General features: G+C 38.7%; 1 protein-coding gene and 1 long non-coding RNA gene across 5 annotated transcripts in view; one reads left to right on the top strand and one right to left on the bottom strand.

Moving 5' to 3' along the window:
- The window catches only part of HAT1 (histone acetyltransferase 1), a 47,438-nt gene extending 34,477 nt beyond the window's left edge, over nt 1–12,961 (top strand). For both annotated transcript variants that reach the window (XM_050916724.1, XM_050916725.1), the window contains exons 10-11: nt 1,690–1,806; nt 12,373–12,961. In XM_050916724.1, the coding sequence (XP_050772681.1) occupies nt 1,690–1,806; nt 12,373–12,540 (285 nt within the window). In that variant the 3' untranslated portion in view covers nt 12,541–12,961. The remainder of the gene's footprint in view (nt 1–1,689; nt 1,807–12,372) is intronic.
- LOC127030376 (uncharacterized) overlaps nt 1–24,676 on the bottom strand; it is a 133,126-nt gene that overhangs the window by 28,396 nt on the left and 80,054 nt on the right. For 2 of the 3 annotated variants that reach the window (XR_007768380.1, XR_007768381.1), the window contains exon 2: nt 2,664–2,784. This is a non-coding gene — a long non-coding RNA (uncharacterized LOC127030376). Of the gene's footprint in view, nt 1–2,663; nt 7,811–24,676 lie in introns of those variants that run through there. The other variant, XR_007768379.1, reaches the window with a different exon arrangement.

The following is a 24,676-nucleotide window of genomic DNA, read 5'->3' as shown; positions in this document are numbered from 1 at the left end:
CAGAACTGAAGACTGATGGTAAGCTCCTTATGGAGTGTTTAAACTGCAGAAGTGGAGCTGCAGAGTTGCTTAGCATCTCTGCAGGAACTCTGTTTCTTCCCTTAACTTTTTCTGGATACTCGGATTTATTTGAACTTCTGATTTTTATGAAGTCTTTGAAAAGACTGAGACCTAAGTAAAAAAGAAAAGTGTACCCATATTTTACATATGAAAACTACATAGTGGTGTAAGGGGAGAGCAGAGTGCAGACCTCTTGTATGTCTATGGGACATTACATTTGAATGGATAAATATTTAATATTTAAATGAAAACTTAGCTAAACATGCAGAAATAATCGTATCGAAGGTTCCATCTCTATTTAAAGAACATACAGTAAAGGCAGAATAAATTCTTTTTAAATTCTGAAAATATGTAACTTGATTGCACATTTTGTTGTAGATTTGTGAGGCTTTAAGAAGTAGGAGGCAATTTTATTAAACTATTCATTTTTTGTAAAGAAATTTCTTAACTCATTTCCTAAGTTAATAAATAGAGTTAATAAAACCCATTAACATAACCAGAAATTTGCTGTATTCCTCTAAATAATGCTTCATTGCCCATTATTTCTAGGGACTGACAAAAACATTTTTCCTCTAGAACAGGGGTAGGCAACCTATGGCACGCGTGCCAAAGGCAGCACATGAGCTGATTTTCAGTGGCACTCACACTGCCCGGGTCCTGGCCACCGGTCCAAGAGGCTCTGCATTTTAATTTAATTTTTAAATTAAGCTTCTTAAACATTTTAAAAACCTTATTTACTTTACATACAACAATAGTTTAGTTATAGATTATAGACTTAGAGAAAGAGACATTCAAAAAACGTTAAAATGTATTACTGGCACACAAAACCTTAAATTAGAGTGAATAAATGAAGACTCGGCACACCACTTCTGAGAGGTTGCCGACCCCTGCTCTAGAACAATGTTCCCAAAAGCTATAGAATAGATGCAACAGAAGTGTAATGGCAACAGGAATCTTTATTTTTTATTTTTTTCCCTAAATGTGAGTTTTGCTAAATACAATTGTATCACTACCTTGACTTGCCCCACTTTACTGGTTTGGGGGTTTTGTCCGATCCTCCCTCCTCATCTCCTAAATAGTTTAATTTGAAAATTGCTGTTCCATGCTTAGATATAGAACTGTGAGGAGGTGGCTTTAAGGAGAGCAGCAAGTGGAGCAGCTCCAAATTAGCAATGGAACCACAGTATTATGAATTGCCCACCAACAGACTAGTCCCAAACTGTCTTTCAACTCTGGCTGCAGGGTTTCTGCCAATTAATTAGATGAACACCTGTGCAGCTCATGCCTTCAGTGTTAGAATCCTTTGCAACTGAGCAATGCTGCTTCTGAAGTGCTACTGCAGTTGGTACAAAGGATTCTGGGGTGCATGAAAGGCATTGGTTGCATTGAGGGAGTGAGCTGCCAAACTTGTTAGTTAGGAAGTAGCAAAGAAGAAAGAAAGCGATGGGGGGAGGAAAATCATGTCTTTGTCACTGCCCTTTGAATCTCTCATGATACATGTAACATCTTGAGCAAAATAATTGAACATGTAGCATTTTCACATCTTTTCATTTCTTAAATCATTCAGCAATAAGCTTGCAAATTATAACATTTTTATTCATACTGTTCTCCTTTTTTTCCTTCGATTAGCAACACACAAGACGGGTTTATGAAATTCTCCGATTGCGTGCAACAGACATGGGTGATCCAGAACAGTCCAGAGGCTATAGGTTGGACGTCAAAAAAAGACTGATTGGCCCATATAAGGTGTATATGTCTTAAGTGCCTTTTAACACTTACTCCAGAATTAAACAAACATGGTTTTTGCTTCGTTTCTATAAATACAGCTGATGCCAGTTATGTTGCCAATCAACTGTTGCTAGTTATGCAGCATGAAAGTGATCTATGCACAAAGAGCATTTTTGTATTGTGTAGTGGAATCTTTTTACACTGCCATGCTGAAGATCCCATTTTACTGTATGTGCTAAAATCTGAGAGATCCACAAAGTTTAAATTTCTAGAGGTATTTCTTATGTAACAGTTGTATTGCATTATTTATTATTATTATTCTTCAAGTGATTGCATATGTCCATTCTATTGTGAGTGTGTGCATGCCATGGGCACGTTTTGTCAGATTTTTCCCTCAGCATTATCCATCAGGGCAGCATGAGCAGCCTCTGGTGCCTTGCACCACTGCGTGCAGATATCAAGGGCAGCATTGCTCCCTGACACCCCTTCAGTTACTTCCTATCGGCAGTTGCAATTATTTGAGCTTCAATCCTTGTATTTACAAATCTTCCCCCTTTTAGCGTATATAGTACGTGCACTGTTAATTTTTAGTCTAATGTAGTGTGTTTGTACATAGTTAGATACAAGAGTAAATTCAGAGTCTCTTTTTCTAGAACTGTCACTGGTTCCCATTTGTGTACCAGGCTTGGTACTGGACAATAATGCCTTGTTCTACGGGCACCAAGGCCTGTTGCTCATAAAGAAGTCTATGCCAGTGAGCAACCCTCTCACCAGCTGCCTTAAATGTGTAGGAGGGGCCTATGTGAGTGACGTGTCACATCTGTAGAGGGTTCAAGCCCTGATCAAAAAAGGACAGGGCTGCCACAATCAAGTACCTGCTTATGGAGTCTGTGCATCTCCCACCATTGGAACCTTCCCACTCGGAACAGGTACCTAGCACGGCCAATTGGTCCTCTGATCTGACTGGGTCCAGAGACAGATCCTTATCACCAGTTCCTAAGAGACAAAGTAGAAGAGACAACGTAAGTCTCCCAAAGACTCAATACCAAAGCCTTCAAGATTGGCAGTTAAGGCACCGAGTGGAAGCATGGATTCAGAGATGTGACAAAGAGGCACCACCAGACACTCTCCGTAAGCCAGCAAGGATTGCTGACTCTGGAGCCGAGGAAGGGTCCATTGAGACCCATCCCTCAAGTGTTGGCGTACCTTTTGATACCACAGTCAGGAGACCTTTCCAGTACCATCTACAGCTGAGGCTTCTGAGGTAGCTTGAGAATCATTGAACTTGCCAATGCTGTCTTCCCACATAGTTTAGGACTCCTGTCTGGTACCAGGATTGGAATTGCCCACTCCTACAGTCCCAGCTTCACCCCAAACCATTCAATACTGGGGGCTGCTACAGTTGCTGCACCTCTCTGTAGGGTTCCATCCAGGAGGAAGCCAGCAATGATCTCACTGGTATCCCCATCTCCAGACTCGGAGCCAGTCTCCCCAGTTCCAATGACACTGTGGTCATCACCACAAATCAGTGGGTCCTAAACACAGTGGAACTGTGATACACCCTTCAATTTATTTCAATTCCCCCCTTCTACATCCCTCTTCATGGACCACTCTCATGAGAGCATTCAGGAGGTCCAGTCTCTCCTCATGGGGGACATACAGGAAGTTTCCCATGTCATTCAGAGGCTTGTTAATCCCAAAGGCAAAGGGGGATCTTTGGACTATTTTAGATCTAAGGGAGCTAAACGAGTTCCTAAGGAAAACAAAATTCCAGATGGTTACTCTAGCATCTGTTATCCCTTCCTTAGATACCAGGGTCTGGTATGCTATTTTTGACTTAGAAGACACATATTTTCACATGGCAGTTCACCAGAACCACCAAGTGTTTCTCAGATTCATGGTCTATGGTTCCTATTACCTATTCATAGTGTTGTCTTTTGGCCTGTCAGAAGCCCCTCGCATATTCACTAAATCCGTGTGCTGGGGTTCATATACTCTTTCTGTACTGAATTAACATAAGTTTTGTTTTAAGTTAGTTTTCACATTTCACATTCTTGAAACATGATCACCTTGCATACCCATGTTTTCACTGACTAACAGTTGAGGTTTTGCTGTATATCTTACAGTCATAAATATAGTTTGAAATAACAAGCGCATTACTTCTGTGGTTGAATAAATAAATTCCAGCCATGCTGTTTCCAAAAACCACTTCTCAAAACAATTGCAATTAAACTAACTCACTTGTACCTACCTCACTTTCCAAATTATAACCTGTTGTTAAACAGCTTTTCATATTGCCAAACATTTTCTCATCTTTACATCACAGAGATGTATACAACTTACACTCTTGATACCTTTCTTTTACTGGTGGTAAGGTCTTATATTTATAAAGCATTATGAGATCTTCAGTTGAACAGGGCTGTGTAAGTGCAGAATATTGCAAACTACCCACAGCTGTCAGTCTCATGATAGCCCTATTCCATCGTACAGCTCTCCCTTAGATTAATGAAGAAAGTGCAGAAAATCAAAACCAAAAACTCTCAGTAATACTTTCACTCCTTTAGAATTGTCCATGTTAACAAAGAGATCATCGTTGAAAATACTGAACTAAGATACCATATCTGTTCTTACTGGTTCACAAGTTGAAGGGACTGCTGAAGTTGAGAATGTTGTGATGAATATAATCGTGTAATTAAAGATATTCCTTTTTTTCTTAACAATTCTTTTAAAAAGCAAAAGATTTGGTATGAAAATGAACAGGAGAATATAATTGTTTGAAGTTGAGGCTGTGGATTACTTATGAAGTCATGTAGGGCATCAAAAGGGGAAAGAAAACTTTCTCCAAGGGAGATCACAGAGAGAGGGCTGAAGACTCAATTACTACTATTTTTTTTTTTTAAGTGTTCTATTTAGGATATTAAAAGAGCATGGAAGTAGACTGTCAGCAAAATAAGCAAAGGATTTGTTTTGTGACCACTGATGGATTTGTGACTTAAAATATGATTCTGCTCTGAAAGGTGATTATGTAAAAACAGTACGTTCTCTGCTGAGGTGCTCCATGTGAGTATTCAAAGTAAGATCTGCTTGCTTTGGTCAAAAGAATAATTTTTTGTTTTAACTTCTATTTGCCCTGCAGAACCAACACACAGCATGCAGTAGTGAGTGGAATTGTGTTTCTTCCCAGACATCAGTGGAATTGTTCTCATACTGTACCCAATCCACCAACTGCAGGGAGGTACAGCCCACAGCTGCTCTTATGGTAGCAGCTTTATAAAAGTTTCTTGGAGCCAGCATCCCAGCATGTATAGACATAGAGTGTATCAGCACAGTCCCTGTACATTGCATATACATTGTGGATGCTTACTCTCTACTTCAGACTCATTAGTAGGCCTGTTCTCTACTGGGCATTGTTCCCTTCATCTCTTCAGTTCTCCTTCTACCCATGCCTGATGGCAACAGGATCCATCAATCAATGCTCTTGTTATGAGACCAATAAGAAAATAATTTCTACTGTTGTCTCCCATTTCAGCAGAAATAGTTTATTCCTCAATGATTTACTTCCCCAAACAACTTGTTGCAAGGGAACCCACTCTTGGAACTGAGACATCAGGATCTCCAAAGCAGCAAGCTTCGAAGCTGGTGTACCCACCTATGCTCCCTGATGTGCTGACCAAAGTGTTCCCAGGAAAATGGTCATTGGGGGATCAGTTAACTAGAATTTGGGTTTATCTGGTATGTGTTGAAGAAATTTACTCTTTCCCTAGAATCTATAAATTCTTACAAATTGTGGCAACAGAATGACCCTAAGCAGTGTTGCCAGATGTGGGGGCACTTTGGAGTTCCTCTTTATATAGAGGTGATCAGGATTATGTCTTGTATTGAAAGGCCGTCATAAGAAGCAGATAGTTATGTGCATGGATGACTCAATAAGTGCCCGTGCCAAAGAATAGTAATTAAGTTAAACCAACATGTTTTACATACCTTTCTCCCCACCTCTGGGGTCCCCAAGATGGAACTTTTTCTACAACAATTATGTTCTTGTTTCTACTCCCAGCACTGACAGAAGTCTGCTTGGAAGATGGACACCTTTTCCTTCAAGTGGGAAGTTCTGTGCCTTCATGCCATCAATCATTAGCCAAAGTTGCCATGAAAACTGGCCTGAACTGGGCTTTTCTACTGAACTCTAGGTTTTGGCTTTTATATGTCAAGGCAAGATCTCTTAAAGCTGCCCAGTAACCAGAGATCTCTGTCTTGGGCTTATTCAGGCACCCAAACCTGGAGACGAAGGGTGGTATTTTCCAAAGCACTCTGTATTAGCTTAACTCTGCTTCCATTGAAGTCCATGCAGATTTTAAGCTAGTACTGAGCACTTTAGATTAGAATATCCCACCCCAAGAAGCTGAACTTTCTGGACTCTTGCCTACTCAAGGGATCTGGGAGAATTATCCTGAAATCTGGATGAGACTCTAAAACTAAGATTTACCACTGTATTGTTCTGCACTTGCAGCCTAGTTTGCCCCCTTTTGGCATTAACCCTAAAAATATTATTTTTAAAAAAGCTTTTGTCAAGGTATTGCAGGTTGTTGTTGTCGCATTCCTCCCCCAGCCCCCAAGGGTATTGGGTTCGCAAAGGCTTATGTTCCAGTTATCCATGTTGCCCTTTGGATCTTCACCGTCATCTTCTGGATTTTAAGAATGCTAAAAAGTGCTATCTGGACAAAACAAAATTCTTTCTGCAGATAGAATTGCCTTTTCATTTTTTATGGAGATCATGAAAAGCCTCAAAGCATCAAGACCAATATAGCAAGATGAGTTTGTTCTGCTATTGTTTGGGTCTCACAATCAGCAGAAGAACTTCTACTTCAAGAGCACAACCAACTATACCCATGATAGCGTCAGAAACAGCATCTTACAAGCGTTTCATAGCTGTGACCTGGTTGTTTCTGCTGTTTTTACTAAGCATTACAAAACTGATATTGTAACCTTGTTGGATGCTGCTTTTTGTTACTGGGTCCTGCAAGATGACCCTTTTCTTGTTCCTGTATTCTTTTCCTTACTGTTTAATTTCCAGTTGGGCCAGGACTGGTGGATTGATGATAGTAGGAGAATGGAACAATTCCTTTCACTATAAATTAATCATCTACCCAGTCCAGCAATTATTTTATTCTCTCCTTGAAGTTATTGACTGCTGTTGCTGGGCTCTTATTGTTAAATGTGGATATGTTTTGCTTAAGGTTTTGAAGTATCTACCGGGAGTATGTTGAGGTACCTGTTGCCTTTATAGATTGGAAATCGGTGTCACAAAAGCAATTCTCTAGAAGATTCGAGAGAACAGCTATGAGCTGGATTAGGTATATACTGGTAGAAAACTAGCAGCTTGCAAGGAAGGAACAAAAATGTCACATTACACGCATTCATTTGCAGTCCAAATTGTCCCTTCACTTACACCTGTGTAATACCAGTGAACATAGTGGAATTGCACAGGTGTAACCGGTTGCACAGGTATAAGTAAAGGCAGAATTTGGCATGCAGAAACTTACAGGTGACAATGAGAAAAAGACTAACTTGATAGTAATATCTCCGTTTGGTAGCTTATAAAGAAATAAACGTGAATAAATTTGATATTAAAATAACTTCAGCTAACGTGGACCCTCATGATGCCACTTCAACTATTTCCAAGTACAACTACACTTTAAAAGTACCTTCCAGCCTTTCTGAAAAATTAATTGTTTTAAGAATGAGTAATATTAGGCTTAAATTCATAGGTGATACTGTTCCAGTTACCCAATTTCTTTGAAAGTTATTTATGTATGGATGTGAGGGGAGATTGAATCTTTTTTGACAGCAGCTTCCTGGAGGCTGCAAAGAATAGTGCGAAGAGTGAGACTGAAAAAACTTTAACAATTATACTGGTGACTGAACTGGTGAATGGAAATGAGCAACTGTTTTCCCTCCTTCCTTTCTTTAAAAAAAAAAAAAATTTACTTAAGTGCAGCTGGGTCTGGAATTTTTCAGCTAAATATTCTTTATCAGAAAATGCGAGTTTGTCAAAACCTAAACTCTTTGAAGGAAAGAGATGGTTTAAATGAATTTCCCATTTCAGATTTTTTTTGAAAATTTCAAAAATGTTGAAACCTCATTTTGATGGTTTTGAAATGCAAGTTCCATTTTTCTGTTCAAAATTACTTTGTTTAGAAATTTGTTACCTTATAGTAAAATGTAAAGATCTAAATCAAAACAAACATTTCAAAATTATGAAAATGAAATGTTTCAGTTCTAATCTAAATTTTTTGGTATGGGAAAGGGTTTTCACATCTTGAAAATTCTCATGGGATGGGAGCCCAGATCTACTTGAAAGGCTCTAAGATCCAAAATATTGTTATCTTTCTCTGCTTTCTGGGAAATGACTGTAAAAGCAGTATGTGGTGTGTAGAAGGGCTTTTACTTTGAGACTGAAATTTCTTAAGAATTTTTCTTCTCTGTTTTACCAGAGACGGTATAATTACATAGACATCACAAAGGGTGATTCATTGCTAATGTACTAGTCATATAGGACAATGATTGTAGTGCTGGTGATGCATGAATACCTTCTTTTCAGTTAGATACTATTGTTGTAGAAATACCAATGGTGGTACTGTGAGGTGGAGAGACAAAGCAGTGGTCCTGTCTGAAGCAGAAATGAGAAGTGCATATGCACACAAATGGGGAGATAAAAACACTGAGCACATCTCTTTAAAGCATTGCAATCCTGAATGACTTGCTTTCAACAAAACACATTTTTCTCACATGAAACTTTTATCTGGAACAGCTTTCTCTGACTTCTCAGCCCTTACACAGCTGTTGTTGACTAATGTAAAAATATTGGCTCATGAAGACTGACCAAACTTGAACTGCAGACATGAACATTTAAATAACTGACATTCCAATACTTTCACTTCTGGTAGCATTTAGATTTTTAACTATACATGTTTAATTAGAACAGAATCGCTAATTGATATACTTCCATGTAGAGCTGAGGAAAAGACAAGAAGAGCTTGTTTTTCTTGGTATTTTCATTAGGATACAGATCTGTGGAATCATGATATAGGCACTCGTTAATATTCTAACAGCATACTGCAGTAGCTAGTTCCTTTATGAAAAATGTGTATGAACACTGCTATGACCCAAGTGATTGGCCATTAGATATTGTAGAAAGGCAAGAAGTACTGGTTCAATCCTTTCCAGCACCACAAAATAGGAGGATGAAAGTGGTGTGCAAAAATCTTAACAGATACAGAAAAAGCTGCAGGACAAAATTTATAAGGGGGAATAAGTGAAAATCAGAATTCTCTAGTGACGGTGCAGTGGGAAAGTAATCATGCAAGTATAATGGAGTCAAATTGGTGCAGGCGCTCTCTCACTTTGACATATTGATTATTTATCTATTGGTCATTGCATCTGAGTAATTACGTCTTAAAAACAGGAATGGGATATAGTAAACCTGAAAAGTCTCCTAAAAGTATTTTAGGAGGAGAAGCCAGCGCAAGGAGTGTATGGTACTAGCAAACTGTTCCATTAACAAACTAAATTATTCCCATCACAGAGGTGAAAGTACTGGTACTGGTAGTGGTAGGGAGGTAATATGAAGAACAAACAAACAAATAATTGTGCTGTTCCACTGGAAAAACAAATGCCAGGTGGCACAAATACTAGAATATTAACATGCTATATATTGAACACTGTCTCCCTTACTATGGATGATATATCCAAAACTTACTACAGCAACACTCAAAACCCACTCAGAAAGGATGTCTTTGACATAACATGCTGCCACTTTATATCAGTGGAAACTGGTATTATGTTTGAGCTCAGCTGATCAAAATAGTGATGACCCTTTTTTCAACACTGAATGGAACTTAGTCCCCCAGTTTAACTCCTGCTTCCAAGTCAGAGCTTTTAGTCTATAATGTATTACTAGGAAGAACAGAGGCAGCATGAGAAGATGTCTCATCTGTGCCACTTTAGACCTGCTTGCATAGACAAATGCAACACACAGGTGACAGTGCTGTGACAGCTCTGACATACTTGCAATTTGTTTCTGTTGGGATAGGCTGGGAGAAGATCATTTAGATGGAAAGTTCAGGAAACTAAGCTTTCTCTTACTGCTCCTTTTCATATAGAGTAAGCGCATTTGCTACAGAATTGGTAACTTCTCGTGGTGATAGCAAAAACAGTACTGTAATCTTTACTTTTAAAAGTTTTCTGATAGAGACCGTCTCCAAAGGACAGTAAGAAAATTTGATAACCACTATGAAAGAGGTAAAGCCCTATTACAGATTAAGAACTCATTGAGATAGGAAAATAAATAGCCAAGTCTTGATGGAGAAGAAGTTAATAGGAACACAGATCATGAATAGGACTAGTGGTGGTCACTAATTTTTAAGCAGGTGGGAAAAGTGGCGGGGAATAGTAAAGTAGTAACATTTGTAGATGACAGTCAAAATTAGGAAGGACTTGAAGAACTTGGAAAGAAGCAAACAAAACTAAGGAACTGGGTAACTTTTGATGAAGTACAAAGTAGTCACTGGTAGGACAAAACACACTGAAAGTAACGAGAATGCTTTTGTATGCTACTAGGTTTTGAATTAGTTAACATCTCAGGAAACAGACTTAGGCTACGTGTACTGCTCAATGAAGTCCTCTTACTGCACAGCTGTGCTCAAATAATGTTAAGCAGTTTTTAAGAATAGGCTAGAAATCATGCCAGTATATATTTGATAATACACCCTCACTTTCAGTGCTGTGTTCAGTTTTGGTCTTCATGGCCCAGGCACTAATGGAAAAGGTCCAGAGAGAGGCAGTGAAAATCTAGTTTAGGGCCTCCACAGAAGGAGAGACTAAAAAGATGAATGAGAAGTCAGAGCTTGGAAAATGGGGGGTCACTTTGTCCATCCTCCCTGCTGATGCTGGACTGTTCTTGGTCTATTAATGAGTGCTTTGTCCAGTCTAGTTTTTAAACAATGCAAGTGATGTGGGCTTTCTTTGGGAAACTGTTCCAGACCTTTAATTTTTCCTGCTATTCAGCCTATAGTTTCCGTTGCTCATTTTCATCCCATCATTTCAGGCTATTTACTTGAGGTCAGCCTAAAGAATTCCTTCTCTTTAATATTTTTTCTATTAAGTTGGTGAAAGTACAAGAAAGGAGATGTATGTAAAACAGCAAGTGGTCTAGAATGAGCCAGCTGAGTGCTTCTTTTTAACCTTTCCCTATAATACAAGAACAAGAGGCCACTCTAAATTAAAATGTAATACTTTTTTTCTCAACATATAATTAACCTGTGGAAATAGGCTGCCTCTTGGTAGCATTGAGACATTAACTTACTAATATTCATAAAAGGAACAGACAGACATTCATAGGAATATCATCTGCAATTTAAAAACCAAAAGGCATTTTAATGCTTGGGTACAGATTAGGCACAAACTGACCACCAGCTGGGGACAGAAATTCTCTTTTGTCTGCATTCATGCTATAATTGCAAAATTAGGTCCATTTTGTGGGGGTTTATCACTTGCTCTGAAGCACACTAGTTTGGCCAGAGGGTACTGGATTATATGACACCTCCTCTCTTCCTCTATAGCAATTCCTTTATTTCCCTGGGTCTCCTACTGGAAGTTGACTGAGGACATCAGCGTTGAGGAAGTATTTAGTCCCATATTATCTTTAATCAGTATTTTAAATTCCTAATAGGTTTTGGGGAGAGGGGGTTGGTAGTAGTTAGGTATAATTTATTGATGGATAATGGGGTGGAGGTATGTGGAGGAGCTTACCAATTAGTGAGGAAACATTTTTGAGGTGCATTCTTGTCTGTTATATTGTGCAACAAGTGACCTATTATGTGTTTCCACTAATCATTCTCCTTTGTTAGTGTTTGCGTGGGTGGGCCTGTTTTACTGCTGTTCCCAAATATTGATCACCCACATATGATTTTTTTTGCATCAAATATAATTATTAGGCCTTCCTTGCTTATTCTTGGATTATTTTCTAAGTAGTGGAGGAAGGGTGGTTAAAGTTAGTTTTTAGTGGATGTTAAATAGATTATGTGGGAAATATCAGTTATATGGGAAGATCAGCATAACAGTACATAGGCATGGTAAATAGTGGTAGAGGAGTAATATATAAAGTAGTATCGGTTCAGATGGTTACCAAAATTAAGGTCAATATAACATTTTTTTTAAATCAAACCAACACCACACACAAACAAAGCCACCTGTGTGGCATAAAAAACAAATGAGTAGTACTACTCAGTCTCTTAGCTTCAGAAAAATATACAGAAATCTGGATACTACTTTTTTAGTTTATTATTTACCTCGTTGTTTAGACTTTCAAGGGGAAAAGTGCTTTATGAGGAGAATTTAGCCAGTCTCCCATTGCTCTTGTTTAAAAGTAGGGACATATTGGGAAGAACTACATACTAATAAAAGGAATATATAATTTTGGATAAGTCTTTTTGAAACTCTACTGCTGTTCACTTCATTCTAAAAATACCAATGTCTGCCAATAAAGGTGATGACATTGTGTTTAAACCTGTTTATTTAATTGTTTAGAAAAAGCAAAGAGAACTTGCCAAGATGAGAAGATGTCTGAGACCGGAGGAGTTGACGAACCAGTTGAACCAAATAGACCTAAATATGCAGCATGAACAGTTAGAAGAGAGCTTCCAGCAACTTGTTTCAGATTATCGACGGGTCCTAGAACGACTTGCTCAGGCATGAGAATTCTACCTTTCTGTACAGGAAACTTGCAGATTTCTATACATTGTGTTGTGAAGCACATCCATAATTGCTACTTAATTGCAAAATCTCGTGACGTTTTAATCACATTTAAGATGACTGTGTGTGTTTTTTCTGTGCATTTTGAATATTTTCTATTTTTGTGTTGTAGATTTAAAGATGGTTGTACTTAGGTTTTGGGGCACTTACTGCTTAAATAAACAGGAATGTAGATTCTGAGATGCACTATCACTGCAAGTGTTCGGGTCTTCTGTACAGTTTTGTTCAGATGCTTAGTGAGGCTTGAGATGAAGCAGGTTGGACTACTGTAGCCTAGAGTATTGAGATTGTTAGCGACTTCTTAAATAGTTCAGTTGTTCATAAGGTAAGTTAAAAATAAAACCAAATTATTTCAAACATGAAATGTTTGCGTTAATTGCTAGAAAATCTTTACAAAATCCTATTTCATTCTCTTGCCCTCTGCTGTTCATGACCGGCTTTGTGCATACACTGTTACATGGCCCTCATCATCATATGACCTGAGCATATCTTAAACAATATCAAATCCTCATCCCCTCCTGTCTATAGGAATAAACATAAATAGTAGTGATTTTTAGCAATTTGTAATATGTTTGTGTTGAAAGATGACTGAGTGTGGTAGAAAAGATTTGTTGATGGAATGCTAATTTGAAGAAATGGACTTTACATTTGGCTCCAAAAACTGAGATCCATGGTCATTTTCTCTCTAGGGAATTCATGTTGAAACCATTAATGAACAGTAACATATTTATTATGTGTTTTGTTTAATAGTTTTAAAACTCTTCATGGTTAAGCAATTGACTTAGCTTATGGAGGCATAGCTTCTCCTTTCAGTGTGCTTAGGTTACTTACATAATGTTCCACACTCTCTTCTGATGGTATTTACCTGAAATCCCATAACCAACTCCTATAACTCACAGCTTTCAGAAACTACCAGTTTTCCATTAACTCCTTAGCTCTGAGAGTTGGACTTTTTGGCAAAGTTTGCCAGAACAAAAACTTTAAAAATTGAACTGATGACAAGAACACTCAAATTCAATTGATGCTACCAGACCACTCTTCACTTTGCTTTATGACTTACCACTCCTGCAGGTCCATAAGAGTCCCACAACGCTTAATATTATTATGTATTCTTGCAAACCATCTGTGGTGCTATAATATTCAAAGTGTACACACAGCAACTATAACTATCTACATTGCTCAAGTTAATGAAATAAATGCAAGTCTGATAGGGTGAATCATCCTTTTCTGTATAACTGCTCTCTCTCAAAATCCTATCTTAATAGTCCTTCTCTCAGTAATGTACAGGATGGTATAGTTAGCATTGAAATTGTTATACTGACAGAGAGGCTCTATGGACTTGCTCTTACAATTTATTTAATAGATTTCACAGAGGATTGGTTGAAATCAAATTGATTTTAAATTACAGATTTTAATCATGATTTAAAAAATCAATGTTAATCATGTTTTGCATTTGTAATTTTTAGTTATTTTCTTAAAAGTTGATTCCCATTAGTTGATAACCATTAAAACGTTATTTGTAACTAAGTATAGCCTTTACACTCAGCGTGGTGCTTCTTTTTGCTAACCAGGAGGATACACTATATGCACATTTATTTAAGCAAGGACTTAGCTAAACTTAAATTATTCAGTCTTAATACATTTTAATAGTCTTAATTTTTACATTTTTTGTTATAAAATGAATGCTCTATTTCTTATTTACTAGATGAATGAGACAAATCAAGTAAATTCTATTTGGATGGAAATTCAAATTCAATTAAAAAGACACAAAAACAACAGGTTTTTTTGTATTAAGTAAAACTACCTAAGAAAACTAAGAAAAGTTTATCCAAAAAATATATGAAAACATATTTTGCCTTTAACAGCGATTTACTAAACAAAGGGTATTCTCTGTGTAGTTAATGAATTCACCTGATTGTTTCCGGTCACTGGGTCCTTCAAGATTTTAGAACTGTTGGGTCTCATCCTTTCACACCTAGTTTTTATTCACAGATTGGAAGAAGAAAACAAGCTTTCCTGCTTTTTTCAACTCCCAGTCAGCTTCTTAACTTTGAATGAACTTGCATTTGTATTAACTAGTTGAATCAACAAAAGTTAAAAAAATATTCTCTCTCTACCTGTAAAAGAGGCTTCTGCTGTCAAACATTGATTTAGCACTTCAACCAACTGTGGTTGCAGGTATTTAGCTATTAACTTCCACTTACTCAGTGCTTTGACACTCTTTAAGACTTCAGTAGCAAACGAGATGCTTAATATTCTTGTATTTAATTAAAATTACTTTAATATAATTTTAGGCTTTAACATAAGTTGTCAATTTCAAATTTAATTTTAAATAGGTTTATTTTTAAAAATCTGTATTTAATTTAAATTTTAAAATGTGATATTTATTTTTTAATCATTGATTTTTTTCATCCATCTTGACAGAATAACATGGTTTGTACAGCTTTGCTATTAAGTAGTCACAGGAATCTCATTTTGTGGAGCTGTGAACCTGGTAGCATAATATATACGCATTCAGTAGTCAACTTTTCGTACTTTAATATCTTGGTTCTTTTAAATACTGAGAGAGAAAGGAAAAGTTTACACTTCAGCTGTGGATATTAGCAAAAAAAAAACAAACCCCAACAAACCAAAATTGGATAATTAAATGTTGAGTTAGGCCATGTCTTCTACTCCTTACCAGTGAGACGCTCCAATGACAAGAATTCTATAGAAAACTAGGAGGAGTCAGAATGCAAATTTCTGTTTAAGCAAGTTTAATCAAAATTTTCCAGGATAAACTAAACTAAAGTTGCTGTTCTTCCATTGAATTATTAATATTAATGGGAACTTCTCATATATGGAATAAGCATTAACAGATATATTTTAAGTGATTTTATCTTTTTAAAAATTCTCCATGCATTTCCTATCCATTTTGGCTACAACCAAACTGCTCAATCACTTTAACTGAAGACCACATGAAACCTTAAACTTCTTGAAACAGGATTTAAAGATGAGTTTGCTGAACTTGAAAATACTGTGGTTGAACTTTTAGGTTGTACAGCAATGGTCAAGAAACTAAAGTTGTGTATGATGATCTTTGTTGTAGAAGCATCAGAACGCTGCTTTCTGCTCTCTGACAGTCTTTCATCGTTTACTAGACAATTTTTATACAAGTAGCAGTGAAAGTCTCTTGTTACTAGTACGGAAACCTGTGAATCACAGCAAGTACTTCAAAACAAAGGGGTAAAATAAAATGAAAAAATATTGGAATACTTGAAAATGAAAAGTCTCAAAATAAAAAAAGTTACAGTAACAGCAACTCGGCGTTAAATATAGCTCTACTCTGACCAGCAGCTATGTAAATACAACACCTTATTCAACATTATCTGCTACTTGTATTAATTCAGAGTCCCAGTTGCTTGTTCATTTACAGTAACAGGGTTTTTTTTACTACTTTTTATGTCGGCTAGCAATACAGAGAGAACAGCAGATATGGGAAAGTGAGGTAGATTTTATTTTGGCTCTCGCATCTTCAGAATTCTTAATGCAGTTCAACTGCAGGGTCAAATTATTTTCTGTTGCCTCTGTGCAAACCCACTGCCATCTGTGGTATTGCACAGGCTTAACGGAACAGAATTTGTGTTGCACACTCCTATTCTAGTAGTGATGTGTGAGAATGCAGCTAGACTGTCAGACCGCAGGTTATGTACAGTAACCTAAAACACATTTTTTACTTGAAATGGAGCAAATATGTTCAAAACAAAATGTGAAATACTCATTGCAATTTTTTGTACATCTTTTTAGAAGACAGCCACACTCTAATTTTCAGATTAACGGCAAATGCATTTTTTAAATATTTAAAAACCCAATTCCTCTGCTTACCTGAGCAGTGCCAAGTTTAGAGATCCACATTTCCTCTGCAACAATGGAGGACATCAGAAATGCCTAAAATAGAGCCAGAAAGAACTTCAGAGGATCAGGAGAGAGAAGAGCACTTCCCAAAACCATTAAGATAATTTCATTCTACTTCTAATACCTGATCATCCTATGATGAATTATTCCCACTTCATGAGGCTTAGAGAAAGACTAGGCCCAAGACCTTCAGCTAGTTGATAGTCTTGGTCATCAGGAAGGCATTAGAGAACTGCCCTGGCCTCTGCAGCAGTAACAGGGTGATACAGGTAACCAGCCTTAAGAATAAGTTTTTCCTGTGCAAAATGTGTTAATGTTTAACTAACACAACCGTTTTTTAAAAATACTTTTTTGGAAATGCAAGCACAAAATCCTCTAGGCACAGAATGTGATTCTTCTGAGTCATTGCTAACCCACCCAAGGCTGAAGAAGTTTGTGACAAAGCAAGAAGATAGAACAGAATCTGAGAAGATGTTCCAGTGCTCTGTTTCAGCATACCTGTCTCCCATCTGATATTGCAGGCAAGCTACTGGTGATGGGGAAAATCCTTAAAATATCATGTAGCTTCTTCCTCCTTCCCCCAAACCAGCAACTCCGTGAGAACCTGGCTATACTTAATGGGCCACTCAAATCCTACAGTACCACAAAAGGGCAACTCCCTGTCCCTGGCTTCAGCTGTACTGACCACAGCAGATTCAGCACTAGCCACACCAGGGGTTCACATGCATCAGGAATAGGGAACCTGGCCTCTGCAGAACTCTCATGCCCACCAGCTTTTTGGGTGGGGGCTTGGTTGTCTTTTCAGCCTCCCTTCCTCTCCATGATTCTGCCTTAATCTCAGGAAGGGGAAACCAAATTCCTCCAGAGACTTGGCTGTGCTAATTTACAGGCAGACAACTTGCCTTTCTTCCTATCTCCAAGTTCCCAATTCCATATCCCTGTAGTCTTTAGACGGAGCAAGGACCTGTGATGTTACACCCCATATTATTTATGGAAATATGCTTAGATATGGATATGGCATAACTGAGATTTTATGCAAGATGGGTCTTGTAAGGTATCATCAGAAAAGTTATAATTAATGTGATTATCCAATCGGTATGCATGTGTCACTTCTGTATCTAAAGTTAGGAAAATTGACTATGTAACAATTACAACTGTGTGTGTATTTGGGAGACACCCACCAGACAACAGGCCATCAGCCTTGATGGGCCATTAGGAGGAAACAATAAGACTTTGAAGATACTAATGTCTCTCCTTCCTGAGAGGCAACCTGGGACATAGCTGTGTCACTACTAGAGGTCAGGTGGTCCTGTCACCTAGTACTAAACACCATCTTGGACTTTTAGTAATTTTCCACTAAAAGGAGTGGGAGGTCAAGACGGGGAAACACAAGATTCCCTCCTTATGTAAATTTATTTAAGGTTGGGGAGTAAGGCAAACAGGACTCTTCACTGCCTTCCTGCCCAAGAAGAAAGTACCTGAAGAGACAAAGGAACTGAGCTGAGGGAAAGGCAAGGGCTGAGTCCAGACCCAGATAGGAGTCTAGTCTGTAAAGAGAAATAACTGGAACTCTAAGCTACAGAAACTCCTACAACTTGCCTAAACAACATTTAAATGGAGAAATTACTTCTTGAAACCAGTCTCTTTAAGATCTTAAGTTTAGTATGCATGTTTTGTCTTATTTGCTTGGCAATCTGCTTTGTTCTGTTTGCTATCCCTTATAATCACTTAAAATTTGCCTTTTTATAGTTAATAAGCTTGTTTATTATTAAAACCAGTTTGTGCCATTTCTAATGAGGGGAGAGAAGTTGTGCGTATCTTCCTCCATATTGAGAGACGGGGTGAATTTACAAGCTTATGTTGTATAGATTTCTCTAACCAGATCAGCCACACCATCACTGGTTCATTCACCTGCACCAGCAATGCCCCTCTGCTATGTACGTCGGCCAAACCGGACAGTCCCTAAGGAAAAGGATAAATGGACACATCAGATATTAGGAATGGCAATATACAAAAACCTGTAGGAGAACACTTCAACCTCCCTGGACACACTATAGCAGATTTAAAGGTAGCCATCCTGCAGCAAAAAAACTTCAGGACCAGCCTTCAAAGAGAAACTGCTGAGCTCCAGTTCATCTGCAAATTTGACACCATCAGCTCAGGATTAAACAAAGACTGTGAATGGCTAGCCAACTACAAAAGCAGTTTCTCCTCCCTTGGTTTTCACACCTCAACTGCTAGAAGAGGGCCTCATCCTCCCTGATTGAACTAACATTGTTATCTCTAGCCTGCTTCTTGCTTGCATATATATATACCTGCCCCTGGATATTTCCACTACATGCATCCGACAAAGTGGGTATTCCCCCATGAAAACTCATGCTCCAGTACCTCTGTTAGTCTATAAGGTGCCACAGGACTCTTTGCTGCTTTTACAGATTTCTCTACAGCTCAGGACAATATTATTTTGAGTGTACCATCCACAGGGGAGCTGCACTTGAGTGCTTGGCGACTTCCTAGCTGAGTCTTCTCATAGCTCTTTGCAGACTCTGTGATTCTATAGCTGGTGCGTCCGTAACTGTGTGTGCGTATGCTGCCAGAGGCCCGAGAGCCTAATACAGAAAAACAAGAAGAGGGAGCCTAGGCTAACGGAGCAGGCCGGCTCAGTGAAATCCCAGTACATCAGGTGGTATCCCAGAAAGGGGGGGGGGAGGGCAAACCATCACAGGACCCTCCAAATGTGACTAACTGGGCATGCAACCTTGGCAGAGTAGTTATTAGGAACTATGTTGCTCTCAGTTTCCTCCCTAGCCATTGTCCTACCAAATTGGCTCTGTTTGACATGAAGGAAAGGCTTTGCAGCAGGTGAATGCAGAACACCCAGCTACACAAAAAGCACAAGCTGAGATGCAGGGTGGTTTTGAGTGAGTCTGTCTTGGATGAGCAGCATAAGTGCATCAGCATTTTATCCTGAGTCACGATAAACACCTAAATCACAGAATGATGACAAAGGCAAGTGAGGAGCAACACAACTCAACTTTTTTCACTTGCTGTCCTGAAGAGAGCAATACCATCAACCAGGAAGCAGTGGGTATTTAAAAAGAGGAGAGCATGTAGTTCCTAATATGAAGTATGGAATAAAGAAAGGGAAGGGGGGGAGTTCAAAATACGCTCCTTTATAGATCAGTAACTCTAGTAGCTCATCTGTTGAAGGAAAGCTTTTAAAGTTTTAAGAGCAGTGAGAGAAGGAAACTCTCCCATGTACTTTGAGACTGTTACAATGAGTGGTATCTATCTGACCTCTCCAATGAGGAAACCACCTCTGGATAAACAACAAATAGTGAAAACTGAAAAGAAAGTCACTAGGAAATAGTTTCAGGAACCAAGTAAGAGAAATCTGTCTGATGTCAAGGTAAAGAAGGAGGCATAAATTGCTGTAGTAATATGATAAGAGGTTTGTGTAGCTGAGGCTCTGCATCTGAAGCAATATCCTGGGCAGAAGATGTCCATGCTTCCTATGAAGAAATACAAAAAGCTGCTGTGTGTGGTTTCAGCCCAACGTACTATCATCCTCTGCAATGTTCAACAGAGGCATACAGGAATGCCTTGGTAGGAATTCCTTTTGTTTATACAGATAACTTTATTGATTTATTCACTGCTCTTTATCTTATAGTAGGATTGTTCAACACTGGAAGAAGGAAGAAATTTAAATTTATTTTGTAATGTCCTTTTTCTGATTCTCAGTGTCTGATAGCAACTGTCACTTATAACTTTCTATCTGAAGATAGTTGCAAATCAATCTTTTGTCAATCTCCTAACAATTTAAGTACTGTCACTGCTTTGCAAGTATACCTTTCTAACAGCTGTTCCCTTAGATTGAAACTGAGCAACTGCTTGAGGACATGTGCTCTGATCCACATTCTATCCTACAGAAGGGAGAGCAACTCAATTTAGCAAAGGTTTGTTGGGCACTCAGAACAGGAGATAAGTAATTAGCAAGTATATTTGTCTTAGTAAGTACATACATGCAGAAATGTAGATGCAACTTTTTTTCTTTATTGCAGGGGCTGACAATACACTGGTTTGAGATCTGGGACTTGGCATGGTCCTGCACCAGTGCCAAAAGCACTGCTAGAACAGGGAACCAGCCACAGTTTTGAAACTGAACCTCTCTATCAGGGCTAGTAAAGAAAACTCTATACTTGTAGGTAAAGTTCAGAATTTCAGCTTTTCAAGGTAAACAGCATATGTTTCGTACCTTGAATAGTTACACAATACCAAACTTTAAAATGGACTAAGCATAGATTGTATGCAGTGTTGTAGCCACGTTGGTCCCAAGATACTAGAGACACAAGGTGGGTGAGGTAATATTGTTTATTGGATCAATTTCTGTTGGTGAGAGAGTGAAGCTTTTGAGCTTATACAGCACTCTCCAAGTCTGGGAAATGTACTCAGAATGTCATAGCTAAATACAAGGAGACTTGGATTCATTTCCCAACTCTGCCTCTAACTTGTGGGCAAGATATTCTACCTTTTTGACTGTTGCTTCATCTGAGAAAAGGTGATGATGCCGATCCCTCCTTGAAAAATACTTGGAGATCTATGGAGGAAAAGTGCTAGCTAAATCCTCTGTTGTACATTTTACCGTTCTGACCTGATTTCAGCAGTGTGTCAAACTGCTGGAGTTGAAATACATGGCTGTAAGCTGACCACCTGAAAACTTGGAACCGAGGCTTTCAAACTGCAAAATATTCTCTAATGCTAATGATTTGTAAAACACTGGTCACTAAGATAATGTTGGATTTTAAGTGGGGCAAAGAAGGTAGCATGATAAAATATTAAAGTCTGATATCTCTACACTGTCTAGGAACACTGTGACAGATGAATACAAGTGCCTTCAGGACTGGTAAGCTATTCTAAGCACTAGTCCTGGACCAGTGACTGGGGAGGAAAAAAACTTCAGTACTTAATTTCCATTTATCCAGATGTTTAGTTTGCACAGGCTTTTAGCCACACAATTGGCTCCCATTGGTATCCTTCAACCAAAAATCTCAAGCAGTGGTTGAAAATGAAGGTTAACCATTCAACGCAATGCTAATAGATCCACATTCTGTTTACAGGACACTATCCATCATCACACTTATTTGATTTCTAAGGAGGAAATGCTGAAGGGATAGGAATGCTGCTTTCTCTTCACCACCCAAACCTTTCACGATAAAAGGGGAAAAATAAAGTGGAGAGCCAATATAAATAACCATGTCTACTCAAACTACTTCACCTATCCCATAATTGTCTATCATGGGGTCCAATGCACCTTCCCCTGAAGCATCTGGTACTGACTGTTGTCAGAAACAAGATACTGGACTCTGAGCAGGCTTGGAAGGATTTGATTTTGATCAGTAAATATTGGTAAACATCGATTTTACTATGTACATCTGTCATAAACAGATAAGTAAGAGTTAATAGAACAGAAGTGCTTCATATCTCTTTGCCTGGAAAGGGTTAACAAGAACAGTGAGTCTGGCTGTCACCTGACCAGAGGACCAATCAGAGGACAGGATGCTTTCAAAGCTTGAGGGAGGGAAGTTTTTGTGCTGTGCTGTTAGAATTTGGTTGTTGTTCACCCAGAGGGATCAGATGTGCAACCAGGTTTCTCTCCAATCTCCCTGATACAGGTTCTTATAGATCCAGAATAGTGAGTACGAGGTAGATAAAGCGAGTTAGGCTTATGGTTGTTTTCTTTATTTGCAAATGTGTATTTGGCTGAAAGGAGTTCAAATTGGTATTTTGCTGAAAAGATTTTAATTTGTACTTGTATGCTTAGGCTGGGAGGATATTCCCAGTGTCTATAGCTGACAGACCCTGTACCTATTCCATTTTTTTAATTTACAATGATAATTTTTACTGTTTTTTTCTTTAATTAAAAGCGTTTCCTGTTTAAGAACCTGATTGGTTTTTTTTATTCTGGTGAGACCACAGGAGCCTGGGTCTGGATCCACCAGGGAATTAGTGAGGAGAAAGGAGGGAAGGGGGAGAGAGAGGCTAATTTCTCTCTGTGCCAGGATTATTTTCTCTCAGGGAGAGTCTGGGAGGGGGAAAGAGAAGGAGGGAGGAAAGTGAATTGTCCTCTCTGTTTTAAGATTCAAGGAGTTTGAATCACACAGTGATCTTCCAGGGTAACCCAGGGAGGGGATGCCTGGGAGAGGCAACGGTGAGGGAAAGGGTTTATTTTCCTTGTGTTAAGATCCAGAGGGTCTGGGTCTTGGGGATCCCCGGGCAAGGTTTTGTGGGGACCAGAGTGTACCAGGCACTGGAATTCCTGGTTGGTGGCAGCGCTACAGGTTCTAAGCTGGTAATTAAGCTTAGAGGAATTCATGCTGGTACCCCATCTTTTTGGACACTAAGGTTCAGAGTGGGGAATTGTACCATGACTGTCATAACATTTTTCCCAGATCTGGACTTTAGCGTCCAAAATATGGGTGTTAGCATGAAAACCTCCAAGCTTAGTTACCAGCTTGGACCTGGTAAAGCTGCCACGAGCCACGAATCTATACAGTGCCTGGTGCACTGTGGTCTCCCCAAAACCTTCCCTGGGGGACCCCCAGACTCAGATTCCTTGAGTCTCACAACAAAGGGGAATAAACCATTTCCCTTCCCCCCTCCAGGTGTTCCCTCCCTGGGTTCCTGGAGAGATATACAGAAGCAAGCTCCGTGAATCTAAACAGAGGGACTCCACCCTCCCTGTTTCCAGTCCTGGGCCACGTCCAGACTAGGAATTAAAATCGATTTTAGATACGCAACTTCAGCTACGTGAATAACGTAGCTGAAGTCGAATTTCTAAAATCGAGGTACTCACCAGTCTGGACGGCGCTGCATCGATGTCCGCGGCTCTCCGTGTCGATTCCGGAACTCCGTTCGGATTGATGGAGTTCCGGAATCGATGTAAGCGCGCTCGGGGATCGATACACCGCGTCCAGACTAGACGCGATATATCGATCCCCGAGCAATCGATTTTAACCCGCCGATGCCGCGGGTTAGTCTGGACGAGGGCCTGGAAACACAAGTACTCCCCCCCCCCCTCACTCAGAGGGTATGCAAAGTTAGGTTAGTAAATCTAACACAAAGAGATTTTCCCCCCTGACTTCTTCCTCCCACCAATTCCCTGGTGAGCTGTAGACTCAATTCCCTGCAGTCCCCACTAAAGAAAAAACTCCAACAAGCCTTAAAAAGAAGGCTTTATATAAAAAAAGAAGAAAAGGACATAAAAATGGTCTCTCTGTATTAAGGTGATAAATACAGGGTCAATTGCTTAAAAGAAAAAATGAATAAACAGCCTTATTCAAAAAGAATACAATTCAAAACATTCCAGCAACTACACACATGTAAATACAAAAGAAAACAATATAAACCTTATTGTCTTACTATTTTTGTACTTACAACTTGGAAACAGAAGATTAGAAAGCCAGGAGACAGAAAGATATCACTCATAGCCGAGAGGGTCAGACACAAGACAAAGAACTCACACACAAACTTCCCTCCACCCAGATTTGAAAAAGTCTTGTTTCCTGATTGGTCCTCTGGTCAGGTGTTTCGGGTTACTGGTGTTACCCCTTTACAGGTAAAAGAACATTAACCCTTAGCTATCTGTTTATGACAATGACAACATCCAAACCAATAAAAAATATTTTCAATGATAATTTACAGATAGGCAAAATAAGATGAATGCTGCTTGAGAACTTAGAGTTTGATTTAAGGGTATTTATTCTGTATATTTAGATATGTGATATTGACAATGCCCCATAATTTCATGCAACTGTGAAAATTTAAATCAATAAAAATTGAAAAAATGCTTTAACGTTCATATTATCCATCAAAATTATATACAAAAACTGAATTCTGCCAGCCTAACTATGAGCATCTATGAGGTTTCTCTGCAGCCCCATTGTTAGCACCATATAACTAGAGGGATCATTGATCTGATCTATTATGACAATTCTCAGGTTCCCAGGTTAAAAATGTTTAAATCTCCAGCACAGAGAAACAGATCTAAAAGGGCATGGAAATTCTTCCCTTCACCTCTTTCAAAATATTGCAAGCTTATAGAAAAATGTTGATTTAGACAAATTCAGTTCAGCTGGAAGATCCTTTAAAAAGAATTATTGTGGCAGGTGCCTACATACAGAAGCCT

Source organism: Gopherus flavomarginatus, chromosome 10 (assembly GCF_025201925.1).
Source record: "Gopherus flavomarginatus isolate rGopFla2 chromosome 10, rGopFla2.mat.asm, whole genome shotgun sequence".
NCBI classification, from domain to species: Eukaryota; Metazoa; Chordata; order Testudines; family Testudinidae; genus Gopherus; species Gopherus flavomarginatus.
The sequence above is the reverse complement of the archived record's forward strand: the minus strand, read 5'-3'. Positions and strand labels throughout refer to the sequence as shown.